Source organism: Saccopteryx leptura, chromosome 4 (genome assembly GCF_036850995.1).
Source record: "Saccopteryx leptura isolate mSacLep1 chromosome 4, mSacLep1_pri_phased_curated, whole genome shotgun sequence".
NCBI lineage: Eukaryota > Metazoa > Chordata > Mammalia > Chiroptera > Emballonuridae > Saccopteryx > Saccopteryx leptura.
The window spans coordinates 99,076,447-99,090,255 of record NC_089506.1 but is presented as its reverse complement, the minus strand read 5'-3'; the positions used below and the strand labels follow the sequence as shown (position 1 = coordinate 99,090,255).

Here is a 13,809-nt window from a genome sequence, read left to right as displayed (position 1 = left end):
TAAATTTTTTCTTCAAAGTGCTCAGTAACACCAAAAGTTAGCTGGCTGATTCTGCACTGAACACTCAGATAGTGACACCAGAAAACAGATTTATTTAGTTACTGAGAAGTTGGACTTTGGGAGTAAAGGTATCAAATTTATTTTTTAAATTTTTATATGGAGGCATATAAACCATAGGCCACGGTTTCCTAACAGTGTAACAGAGAACCCGTGAAGGGTAATTGGGGGCAGGGGTGAGTGGGCAGCTTTTACCCTCCCCCTATTCAACCAAAACAATTCCACTTATATTGATATTGCACCGTTTCACAATCTGGGCTTTTGTGCAATATTTCTTATGGAGAAAGAGTTCCGCTGCTTAAAAAAAAAATGTTTTTAAGGTAGAAAACCACTGTTCCAGGGCCAATACTGGATTGTGGTTTCTTATCGACTCTGAGGGCTTTCTTTTTGGAAAGGGGTTTATCAGTTATCAGATTGGTTTATTTCATGGTTTTTTAACCACCAGTCCAAGTCCACAAGAAATATCAAGCTTGTCTGTGAAAGAGGTAACCGCCCCGATGTTGTATGAAAATTGTAGACCCAGTGATCCTAGTCAAATCCACTTATGCTCAGGGTGGTTTCTGCTGCAGTGGTCTCTGAAATAGCTCTGTTTTCACCAGTCCTCCAGTGTAACAGGGTTGAAACCACTGATTTAGATGATTCACTCCCGTGACAGGAAAAACAAGGCGCAGGTGCTCCTGTGACTAAGTAAAGCTGGCTTTTAACTTCAGTTTTGGGGCATAGCATTGACTTTTCATAGACTGTTGAGGGCAGGAATGACCTTGAAAATTACTTTTAAACTTTGTTTTACAGATGAGAAAATCAAGACCAGAGAGTTTAAATGCTTTGCCCGAGGTCACACAGCTAGACTAAAATGTCAGGACTTCTGGCTCCACATCCGCACCCTTTCTTAGTTGGTGTGTTATTCCTATTCTTGCAGCCATTTTATTCCTGCTCAATAGGTATTTTTACTGAGCTGGAATTCAGGAGCTTCTCCTTCCCTTAACACCTCATCATCAGAGTTGGTAAAACAGACACACTTTTCTCTAAGATATCTTGGTCAGAAAGATGAGGTTAACTCACAGAAAGATATGGAAAGATATGACTCACAAACCAACACTTGCTGGGAAAATTCCTCCTCTCAAAAATGTTCAGTGTCTTTCCTCAGAAATGTTTTGCACATTTAGAAATGGCGACCAATTACTTGTCAGGTGAAGAATTTGAATTTTTTTTTTTTTTTTTTGAGAGAGAGACAGGAAGGGAGAGAGATGAGAAGCATCAACTCGATCAACTCGTAATTGAGTCATTTTAGTTGTTCATTGACTGCTTCTCATATGTGCCTTGACTGGGGAGCTAAAGCAAAGCTAGTGACCCCTTGCTTAAGCCAGAGACCTTGAGCTCAAGCCAGTGACCATGGGATCATGTTGATGATCGCACACTGAAGCCAGCGGCCTCAGGGTTTTGAACATAGGACCTCAGAGTCCCAGGTTGAGGCTCCATCCACTGTGCCACCACTGGTCAGGCTGAATAAATTCTTATTGCCACATGGAGATAAGACCAAAGAAGGGTCTATAGACGTCTCTGACTCCAGAGTTAAACAATTCAGAATTGACTCAATTGTTGATATAGAAAAGCATTGGCCAAGCCGATCATTCAGATGGCTTAAGCAGAGGTCGGGCAGGGGAGGAGTGAGGGAATGGTTATTTCTCTATAATAAAAACATTGGATTTAGAGTCAGAGAACCTGGACTTGGCTTCTACCTCTGACAAGACTAGACTTCTAACCTTATGAAATTCTGTTAAGCTCTCTCAATTTCTTCATTTGTGAAATGAGGTTAATAACACCTTCCCCAAAGATTGTGGAGAGAATCAAAATGAGATGAGATACTACATAGGAGCACTTTGTAAACCATTAAGAATTGTACAAACATTGATGTTATACTCATTAAACGACCTCAACTCTGTGAGGTTAAGTAAAATGAGATTATCCTTATTTGTAAGAGAGGTTAAGTGATTTACAAATATATAATGTAGGGGTCATGAAAATCAGCATTATTTACAAGGTAGAAACAAAATTTAGAAAGGTTCAGTGACTTGCCCTAGGTCAAAAAGATTGTTAATGTAAAGGCTAGGTCTAGAATCCTTGACCTGCAGAACATTATATATTAATTTCTATAATAGGAAGGAAAGTTAGCTAGTTAATACTGTAAATTATTGGCTAACTAACACTATAGGGTTCTGTTGGCACTCCCTTTGATGTTTTAAATCACATGTTTATCTTCTGGTCCTTTGCTAACCATGGTCAGTAGTGCCCTCTTAGTTGGGTTTCTGGGAAGAGGTTAGAATTTCACACGTCAGTCTTCAGAAATAGTCTCAGATGACTGTCTCATACCTACTTATAATGTGGATGTGTAATAAAACCTCTCCTTAAGTTAGCAAATGATTATCCTTCCCAACAGAAATTTAACGTAAACCTTATTCAGAAAAAATGCTGACAGTTCTTTGTTCTAAGCAGAGCTTACTTTGCAGTCTAAGTATTATAAATACTTCACATTTGATGATAAATCTTTGTGTCTTGGACTGAAAGTCAGCATTTCTGTTCATTTGTAATACCATCCTCTGAATGAGATTTTTCAAAGGGAAATATAGTAGTAGAAAGGCATTTAAACAAGTTTTGAAAGCAAAGAAGTATTAAAATTGGTCTTTTCCAATTAAGGTTTTTCTTTCCTACTGTGGTTTGGTATTTATGGTGTATGCTAAGTGCAAGGCCTCACAAGGGTTTCGGGAACCTCTGAAAAATATGGAAATCATGATCATAAAAATTTTGAGCTACTCAAAAAAAGTTATAATCCAAATGTTAGGTGCTTTAACAATGCCAGTGAGGCGCTTGTTTAATGACTCCTTTGATTCCTCCAGGGAAGCACCCGTGACACCCTGTCGGGTCTGACGTGACAATTGTCACGGCAGGACCAGAGTGGGCAAATAGCAGGATCGGGACATAGAAAAGGGAAGTAAATGAGTTCGTATCTTTTTCACTTGAACCTGGACAGTGTGGAGGATTGGCAAATTACTGTCTGTAAAATATGTTGGGATCCTTGGGTAGCAGATACGGGTAATTACGACATAGGAAGTATAGTTTCTAATGGAAGTTCAGCATGATCTGCAGTAACACCAAGGAATGCTCCACATGTGGATGTCCTTTGGACTCCTCTCAAGCATTTTGTTCCTCTGGGCACAGAATAATCCTCAAGCGCATCTGAAAAATGAGCAGCAGGGTCTGCATGTCATTTTATAAGCCCCATCCTGTCCCTTCTGCGTGTCTTCTGAGCTGCTGTGGTAAGAAGCATAGACAAAGGCAGATCCTTCTGCAAATAGCACTTTCCTAACCACAAACAAAGCAAGGAAGGGGGCAGGGGGCGGGGGAGAAAGAAGTAGAGAAAAAAGGAGGGAGGGAAGGGGGGAGGAATGGTGGTCCTCAACCCGTTTCTCTTTATCTCATTTGCCTGAAAAAGTATAGTAGATAGAGCTATCAGTCAGTCAAGTGACAGATAAATAGTTACTAAAATAATTCTGAAGTATTTAATCAGCTAGTATCTGGTTTAGATAAAGAGCATCTAACAACTCACTTGACTGCTATTTGTTTAATCATTAGCTAGCGACCGCACTGACCAGTTATGACAACCCTGTGAGCAGACCGCATGGTCCAATATTTGTTTATATGGTCTCATCCATGGTCATCTGATTAGTAAGAACTTTAACCTTCAGTTAAAAGGGAGGAAAAGGTCTAATACATTTATAGCCCTCTTACCTCAGCCGAATATGAGAAACTGACTTCTGTTTCGAGGAGCTGATCTTATCCCCTCGTGTAGGATCCTGTTTAACAGATTACTTCACCAGCCCTGTAATGGGAGCAGCCTGCCTGGCACCTTCTTGGGAAGACTTGACTTAACACAGTTTGTGCTGTGAGTGTTGTCCAGTCAGACTCTCGGGGCCTCGCACCTGCTTCCCTGGCGGGACCCAGCCCACTCTCTCCACACCCGGGCCGCCCCTGCCCTGAGCACGGGAAAGGCTAAGTCGGGCGTGCACTGGAGCCAGTCATCTCCTACACTTAGCCATTGTCCAGAGCTGTACGGATTTTAAGTTCCAAATTGTATTGGTTACCTTTTCACCACGTTGACAGCAAACTGTACTATTGAGATATTTTTCATATATGGAATTTGTTACATCCTTAAAAAGTATTTATTGTCAAGCTTTAAAAAATATATTGGTAAATTGCCCTCACAATTATTTTGTGTGATTCTTTGTATTAAAAACAAAATTCTTAAAACCAGGCCTAGAATAATCTCCCAGCCCCCTGCCCCAGGCTCCACTCTGGCCCCCCTCTGACCATGCCCCTCCTGTGGGTGAGGAGTCCATGGGCCCAGGGGGCGCGCCCACTCAGAGCTCATTCAGACCATGCTCGCAGTTCCTGGGGTCCCTGGCTGTCCTGCTCGGACGACCCCCAGCTGCTCCCAGGGCGTGTGTGGACCTCTTCCTTCCCTGCTTAGGCCATCTTCCCAGGGCAGACTGGCCAGTGGTGTGAGCACCCAGGTCCGAGAGATGGCCAAGGGGCAGCTGTATGGAGGGGTGATGGCGTGTGGGGTGGGAGGGCCAGGCGTCCACGCACGTGAGGGGGCGGTGGCGTGTGGGTGGGGGGGTCAGGCGTCCACGCACGTGAGGGGGCGGTGGCGTGTGGGTGGGAGGGCCGGGCGTCCACGCACGTGAGGGGGCGGTGGCGTGGGGGGGGGGAGGCCGGGCGTCCACGCACGTGAGGGGGCGGTGGCGTGTGGGTGGGAGGGCCGGCGTCCACACACGTGAGGGGGCGGTGGCGTGTGTGTGTGTGTGTGTGTGTGTGTGTGTGTGTGAGGGCCGGGCGCCCACACACGTGAGGGGGCGGTGGCGTGTGTGTGTGTGTGTGTGTGTGTGTGTGTGTGTGTGTGTGTGTGAGGGCCGGGCGCCCACACACGTGAGGGGGCGGTGGCGTGTGGGTGGGAGGGACAGGCGTCCGCACACGCGAGGGGGCGATGGTGTGGGATGGAGCCGACTGTAGGAAAGAAAGGTGATAGGCTGCAAGCCAAGGGCTCGTGCTGCCCACACTGCTATGTTCTGTCAGAGAACTTCAACAACTACAAACATTTGAAGTCTGATCCTAGCTTTCCAGGTCTTTGTATATATTTATTACAGCTCTTAAATATTTGGACATCCTATGAGGGCCTTCATTAATAAACTTGTCTCTTCCAATTACAGTATACTGCTGTCCATTCCTAGTCTCTCTGCCTCCCTCTTAGTCCCAGAAAAAGGAGTGTCCCTCTTACTCCAAACTGGACCCTCTGACTCTGAACCTGACCGCCTCCCCCACTGCCTCCACTCTGCCCGGGGGAAAATGAAGACACCTCTGCCCCAGCCATCCTCTGGATGCTGTTCTAGTTCTCTTTTTATACCACAAAGCTGCTTCTGAAATTGTCCCCCAGAAGTCGCCATTGAGTCTGATGCCAAAGGTCCTTTGTCCTCATTCTCCTTGATTAAGTCAGCACAGTGGCGCAACCACTTCCCGAAACTCACACTGGTTCCAGGCTGCGTCCTGCTCTGGCCCCGCTCTCTCCTCAGCTCTGTGTCTGTCTCCTGCTCCCCCAAGGGGTTGGGGTCCGCTACCCTCGCTTCCTCTGTGCTCACCCTGGGAAGCTGTGTGTCCCCCTCCTGGGGATGACAGCCCCACAGCTGACTACAGTGGATCGATTTCTTCTCCTAGGCCTCCCTGAATGCATTATTTCAGCGGGTCTAAAATAGAACTCATCTTCCCCAAAAGCCTAACTGTCTTCTGGCTTCCTATTTTTGCATACAAATTATTTCAACAGGATTTTTTCTACTTTTCATTTTAAATACAATGGTTTCAGTTATATTGTGGGTTGTTTTTTTGTCTGCTAGCTTAGGCTAACCACCATTTATCTCACGATTGCTGGGGGGCTCGGGGGGCCGCAAAATACATTTCAACTTCCAAACAGCTTCCTTGTAAAAGAATGTAGCCCACATGGGAAAGGAAATCTTCCCGTTGGCCCCGCCTCATTGCAGATATTCTCAAAGCCTTTGGGCAATAGACACACCAGGTGAACTCATGGAGACTGAAATTCACAGAAGAATCAGATACAGGCTCACCTTCAAAGAACTCGCCAGTTAAAAAGGAAGACATGTAAAGAAATAATTGCATTCCCCCACAACACCTAGAGAAGTGTGTTGCACATGGTAGGTGTTCAAAGGGCAGCTGTTGACTGGTGGTCAGTTGGTGAATGGACAGTAGTGATCCTTCAGCATTTTGTGCCATAGCACTTCAAGTTCTCCCTAAAATCTTTTGTCCCAGACCCACACTCAGGATTTTCTTTGTGGATGCCCTATTGCCCAAATCCCCTGAGGTCTGTTCTAACCTTTCTATCGGCCTTAGAGGGAGGTGAGAGGGGAGGGCATTTGGAGGTAAACTCAACGGTTGAAGAGAACCATCCTGCCCGATTTTAGTTTGCCTTAGGTCCCAAACCTTGTTCAGATTCTGCAAAAGAATTGCAACTTGCTCTCAGCTGTAGTCTTTGATCAACAGAGAGGACTTCTCATGTACATTATGAAACAGAAAAATTAAAGGTATTTTTTAAATTGAAAAATATACGTTATACACTGTCAAGTTGCAAAGTGGTTATAAAATCAAGTGAACAATGTTATCCGTTTTTATTAAAAATTATGTTAATGTAGTCCTGGCTGTCTGGCTCAGCGGTAGAGCATGGGCCTGGCATGTGGAAGTCCCGGGTTCAATTCCCGGTCAGGGCACAGGAGAAGAGACCATCTGCTTCTCCACCCCTCCCCCTTCTCTTTCTCTTTCTATCTCTCTCCATCTTTCTCTCTTCCTCTCCTGCAGCCATGGCTCAAATGAGCAAGTTGGCCCCAGGCAGGGCTGAGAATGTCTCCATGGCCCGCCTCAGGCACTAAAATAGCTCAGTTGCCAGCAATGAAGCAGCAGCCCCAGATGGGCAAAGCAGCAGCCCCAGATGGAGGTTGCCAAGTAGATCCTAGTCAGGGTGCATGCAGGAGTCTGTCTCTCTGCCTTCCTGCCTCTCACTTGATTAAAAAAAAAAGAAAATTATGTTGTTGTAAATGTACAACTTTGTACACATATAGTGAAAGGAAGTACAAGTCTAGAAACTTAGATAACAAAATATCAACAGAGATTATCTTGAAGTAATGAGATTATGGATACTTTTTACTTTCTTTTTGTGCTTTTCTATATTTTTACAGTGAGTATGTTTCACTTTATATTCATAAAATAAAAATAAAAAGCACATGTAAATATGCTGTGTGACAAATTACCACCAGCATAGCAGTTTAAAGCAAGACCCACTTACTGCCCCACAGTTGATGGGAGTCCAGGCAAGTAGTTCCTCCGTGTTCTCTGCTTGGTCTCATGAGGCTGAAACCAGGGTGTGAGCCAGGTTGGGCTCTTTACTGGAGGTTCTAGGGAAGAACCTGCTTCTAAGTCCATTTATTTCTTGTTTCTGTTTTTGTTTTTCAAAAGAAAGAGAGAGAGAAGCATTGATTTGTTGTTCTATTTTGTTATGCATTAATTCATTCATTGGTTGGTTCTTGTATATGCCATGACCAGAGATTGAACCCCAACCTTGGTGTAGCAGGACAACAGTCTAACCAACTGAGCTACCCAACAAGCTACCCAGGTCTCCAAGATCATTTAGATTGTTGGTAAAATTTGGTTCCCTGTGGTTGAAAGACTAAGGTCCCTGTTTCCTTGCTGGCTCTCAGCCAGGGTTGCTCCTCGATGCCGCTCTCGGCGCCTTGTTCCACGACCCCTCCGTGTCAGACAAAGAAAACTCACACATGTCAAATCCCCCTGTGCTTTAAATCTCTCTATCTTTCTCTTCTACTACCAGCCAGAAAAAAACTCTGCTTTTAAAGTGCTTGCATGATTAGATTAGGCCCACCTTGATCATCTCCTTTTTGGTCAACTCAAAGTCAACTGATTAGTAACTTTAAATACATCTTCAAACTCCCCTTTGCTACATAAGGTAACATAAGTGATATACCATCATATTCACACTAAGGGAAGAGCATTATATGGGCTAAACCAAGGGGCAGGAATCTTAAGGCCCGCCTTAAAATTCTGCCTACCACAATGTGTGTGTGTGTGTGTGTGTGTGTGTGTGTGTGTGTGTCTGCGCACGTGTACGCGTGCACATGTGTGTGATTTTTTTTAATTCTCCCCTTAAAGTTAAGAATGGAATTCTTGGCCCTGGCTCTCAGTGGTAGAGCGTCAGCCTGGCGTGCGGGGACCCGGGTTCGATTCCCAGCCAGGGCACATAGGAGGAGCGCTCATTTGCTTCTCCACCCCCCCCTCCTTCTTCTCTGTCTCTCTCTTCCCCTCCCGCAGCCAAGGCTCCATTGGAGCAAAGATGGCCCGGGCTCTGGGGATGGCTCCTTGGCCTCTGCCCCAGGCGCTAGAGTGGTTCTGGTCGCGGCAGAGCGACGCCCCTGAGGGACAGAGCATCGCCCCCTGGTGGGCAGAGCGTAGCCCCTGGTGGGCGTGCCGGGTGGATCCCCGTCTGGCGCCACCCGGCCGGGCGCATGCGGGAGTCTGTCTGACTGTCTCTCTCCGTTTCCAGCTTCAGAAAAATACAAAAAAAAAAAAAGAATGGAATTCTTGGTGGCCCCTGAAGCCCTCATCACACTTTCTGCCTCCTGCTGGAGAGCAGAGACCACATGAGAGGATGGACCAAAAGTGAAGTGATCTGGAATTTGTTTGCCTTTCTTGGTAAACACGTATCTGTCTCCTCACACTTCTCCATGGCCATATGTTGAGCAGTCTGGACAATAACAGACCAAATAGTCGGGGGCTTGTTTTTCCAATGACAATTCTAACTCTGATTCTCTTGCCTATAGTACGACATCGCTGGACACTCTGGAGATGGCTATAACATTGATCTAGTTCCTATTAACAAAATCCCCAAGGACAACAAGCAAAGACTAGAAATTCTGAAGGTAAATACATTCAGTTACCTCTATCATTTGAAAACTTCCACCAGGTTAGGCAAAGTATCTTCTGGTCACTGAAAAAATCACTGAAAAAACAGAGATACAGGAAAGAAAAAGACTTTCTGTTTCACAAATATTCAAACTGAGAAAATAGTTGTGCCTAAAATCCTTTTCTCCACCATATAAAATTGAAACCTCATTCCCTATGTCTCTTTCAGATACTTGGATTGTATCTGGATTCTATAGCCTGGGTCACCTCCTATATTCTGTACAATTCTTCCCAGCCCCGTAGATATTTCAGTAGAAAGAGAAAAATAACCCCTTTTAATGTACTCTGTAACCCTAACTTTGTGTTTCTTAGTATTTTTAATGATAAATTCAGTTTCACATACTTAGATCTACAATAAAACACACACACTGTGATTTTAATGTAAATTTCCTCTGTTGCTATTGATGTAAGTACACTGTTGAGTATTACAAGTGTGTTTACTGGCCATTAGCCATTCCTTATTTTTCTCCTGTGTTATCTTCATCCTCTGGTGTGATATCCAGTTTTATATTTTCTAACAATTTCTCACTTTAAATGGCTCCTTGAGTTTTAAAAGTTAAATTCCAACTGGGATAGTTTTGGAACACTTCCTGTTTCTAACAAAAGTCTTCACCACATACAAATATTACCACCGTGAGCTGTGTGTTGTCCCCTCTGGTGCCAACTAAACAGAACTCACTCCGAGACTTCTTATTCATGTATAGTAATGGGTATATGTGTATTTTCATGATCAATAGAAGAATTGTCATGTTTGTTGAAAAAGGCATTTCTTACCCCTGGCTTTTGTGCAACATCTCTTATCCCTAGACGATGCATGCCCATGCTCAGTTCTGCATGAGTGGGGACCACACATTGGAGGGGACAGAGCATGCCATCAAGGATATTGTCAAAGAAGAAGCTGATGAGTACTTTGTCATCGTCTTGAGCGACGCAAACCTGTCACGATATGGAATACATCCTGCCAAGTTTGCCCAGATCCTGACAAGCAACCCTCAAGTAAATGCTTTTGCCATTTTCATTGGATCCTTGGGAGATCAAGCCACCAGGTAAGTGTTACCCCATCATACAGCAAAGGACAGATGTAAGATACTTGGGTCCCTGACACATACCATTTCATGGGCCTAGCAGCTTGCGGGTCAGTGGGGGAGATGGAGGAAAATGGACACTAGCATTGCTGCCCTGAAGGAGCTGACAGTCTGGTTGAGAGGCTGTGATATTCCTGCTTACCTGTGGATGAACAATAATCATTGTAAATCAAGTGTTTTTCGGTATTGAAACTTACCAACAATAAAATAAATAGCATATTTTCCACTTTACATCTAGGTCCCAAGCTCAGATCAATCAGTTCATATTCAAATCATATCAAAGTAGCAAACATCTATTTTTTTCTCACATAAAAGATTGTGTGAGTGTCTATATAATGTATATAGATATATGCAAACATATAGGAATAATATATCATTTGTATCTATATATACATACATTTATATAGACAAATATATACATACACACATATGTATATGAAATATATAAGTGTATATACCTTCATTACTGGCGAGATAAGGCAGGTGAAACACTTGGGACAATGTGAGATAGTATATATAGTAAGATGCTATATTGACTCTGCTGAATATTCAATAGAGAAATTTATGGTCAGACAATAAATACAATTGTGGACAATCAGAAAACAGAGACCTGGAAACACTCAATAACTTAAACACACTAACAGTTTTCTTTTTGAATTACAAACAGAAAGAGCTCATGTTTTTTTATCTGCTTAAAATACCTGTAAGAAACAGAAAACACAAGTGAAACTATATGTCCTCCCTCACCGAAAAATAATTCCTGCCTAAAACTCAAAAGGCCCCTGCCTGTTTGTTCCTCTGCCTCTATACCTGCCATCCTCTGGTTCAGAATCCTGTGCAGGCTAGGAAATGTCTGTGTCCCGAGTGCTGGCATCTTCCCTTTCTGTTCCCTTCCCTGTGCTGCAGGACTGCAGAGGAAGGTCAAGAACAGACTTAATATCATGTCATTACCATCACTTTATTACTTTGCATTTTTCTCAGTTTTGTGTGTTAGCCTTTTCTAGAACTTCCATGTCCTGGAACACAAACCGTGCCTTTCCTACTCAGATTTTCTTCACTCCCAGCCCAATGTTAGGCGGACAGCAAGCTCAGGCAAATGAGCTGAAATAGCTATTTTGTCTTTCTAGTGAACAGATCCTGTTTGAATACTTAAGAAAGCACAATAATACCCTTGTGGTTTCCTAGGGAAATGGTCCAACATTCACTGGCAAAAGATATGTTGCAGAATTAGCTGGTCTACAGGGCATGCCAAATGTATGATACTACACAGGATGGTTGACGTTTATTAAATGTCATTCGAAAACCAAACTTTGTTGGCACAGTGAAAGGAGGCGTTCTTTTGGATAGAATTGTGTCTTACACTTTTATTGCCTTCAAAAATGGTCCTTTGTTCCAAATGACAAATTGGCCTTTAAAAAACTATCGTAAGCCTATGTAGCCTTGGTGCCATCGAAGCAGCAATTGCATAAGTCAAATTGCATTGCACACTGTGCGGTGTGTGGCAGAAAGCGGAGAGAGCCCGCGGGGGCTGCCTGGACCCAGCTTTCACGGCCTGTTTTCTACGGCAGGGAAAGCGCTTAGAAGTTCAGTGTGAGGCCAGCACAGTCGCTGGACCCAGGTGAGCTCATCTCACATCGATTCCTAAGGCTCTGTACTGTCAAGGGAATAGAAGATACCAGAAAATAGCAGCAATAAAAGGAAGAAACTTTTTTTCCCAAATGCACTGGTTTTCTTCCTGCAGAGTTCACTGCTTTCCATATGCTCTCCCTGTTGTTCTTACAGAACTTTCATTGCCAAGTGACAAGCGACTCGATTTCAGGCAGGGGCAAGGTATTAGGAAGTAAAATCTTCCTTTCCTAAGAAACTGCTTGGATGCTGTGGTTTGGGGGAACGGAAGGGGAGCCCCAATTTGCAATGGTAATTTTTTTCCCTTTCCATCTGGGCAGGCTTCAGAGGACTCTACCAGCTGGCCGGTCTTTCATTGCCATGGATACCAAGGACATCCCTCAGATCCTGCAGCAGATCTTTACCTCCACCATGTTGTCTAGTATTTAAGAAATGTCCCTCTTCACCCTCATCCCCGGGGTTTGCAATAAGATAGGAGTAACGAGTACTCTGAAGAAGCGGAGATGGTTACGTTGGAGCCGTGCATAGGACTTGGCTAACTGGCATCCCAGGCTCTTCCCACACTTGCCCAGTAATCAGAGTTCAGAAAAGAATCCAGAAGGAGGCTTGTGCTTGGAAATGTACAACTGTTGATAGGTTTACAAATAACTAGAGGAAGCCAGTTGATCTGCAGTCTATAAAAGGTGATGGTTAAAGGAAGGTGGTTTGACAACTGTGCTTCTTAGTTCATTCCCAAAAGCCTGAGGGGAAGAGAATACCTAGCTTTTGCCTTAACACATCATCTGGTCACCTGAGATGATAGAAGTGACCCCATTAAACTGAGCCCTTGATGCCACATTCTGACATTGAGATACAACAGGTCTGCACAAATCCACCCAACCTGCTTCTATCCAGTAATTTTTTCTCCCCCAGTTCGTGCTGCCCAACAATGACGTTACAGTATTAAATCCGCTGAAAAGTCCTTCAAGCAGCAGTATTTTATAAAAGTTTGGATTTTCTCAGTAATTCCATTTTCATGGCCAAAACCAAAAGGAATCAAAAGATCCTTGGATTGCTTCCTTTCCCACCTGACTTTTAAAAGGTTCTTGAGATAATAAAGAGCAAGAGCTCTAGTCTCTGTGCTGCCGGCCGCGGAAGGGAGAGGATGTCTGGCAGCGAGTTTCCTGCTCCTTCTGTTAGTGCTTCTCAAAAGCTTTCTACTACTCCCTTCTGGTTTCTAAAATGCAGTGCTCAGAATAACAAATGCTTATATTTTTACTTACAGTAAAAACAAGGTAGTATGTTTGAACAGAATGATCACTGGAAATGTCTTCAGCTGTTTAGAAAAATACTCTTTTCAAGCTTCATTCTTTTTCTTTCAAAGTTTACCATACTCCCACCCCATCTTGGGCTGACCTCTGTTTATCAAGAGGCTCCATGTCACTTTGTTTAAAATCAAATGCTTCGGCCGAACTCAGTGTCTCTCCAACCATATAATAAAACAGCTCCTCTTCACTGTGGATGGCAAAGTCAGAAGCACCAATGTCTGTGCCTTCTTATAAGGTGGGAAAACTAGGCTCGTTAATAATGTTATCTTATTCACTCATACATATACATTGTAGTGAAATTGTACAGATCCATTTCATTTAATTAATTAGAGGAAATGAGAAAAAAGATAACACTCATTTGTTCCACCACCCCGTCTCTTTATCCACTGTCAAAGAAATAAAAGTAATCAGATTTCCAATACAGTGTGCCCAGTGAGTGTGTGTGACATGTCTTGTTTTTCCAACTAGAGTTTGCCATCTGTGTTGAATCATCCAATGATGTGAACAATTACAATCCAATAAGTACCTTTAAATATGTAATGACACTAACAATAGGACTAGTAACAACAGCAGCTAACATTTACTTACTATGCACCACGTATGCTAAGTGAGTTCATGTAGCAGTCCATTCAATCTTCACAGCAATG

The 13,809-nt window shown here is 43.6% G+C and overlaps 1 protein-coding gene across 2 annotated transcripts in view; it reads left to right on the top strand.

Moving 5' to 3' along the window:
• VWA8 (von Willebrand factor A domain containing 8) overlaps positions 1-13,583 on the top strand; it is a 376,366-nt gene extending 362,783 nt beyond the window's left edge. The window contains exons 43-45 of one of the 2 annotated variants that reach the window (XM_066380831.1): positions 9,003-9,101; positions 9,952-10,190; positions 12,176-13,583. In XM_066380831.1, coding sequence (XP_066236928.1) covers positions 9,003-9,101; positions 9,952-10,190; positions 12,176-12,284 — 447 coding nt within the window. In that variant the 3' untranslated portion in view covers positions 12,285-13,583. The remainder of the gene's footprint in view (positions 1-9,002; positions 9,102-9,951; positions 10,191-12,175) is intronic. The other variant, XM_066380832.1, reaches the window with a different exon arrangement.
• Positions 13,584-13,809: the final 226 nt, after the last annotated feature.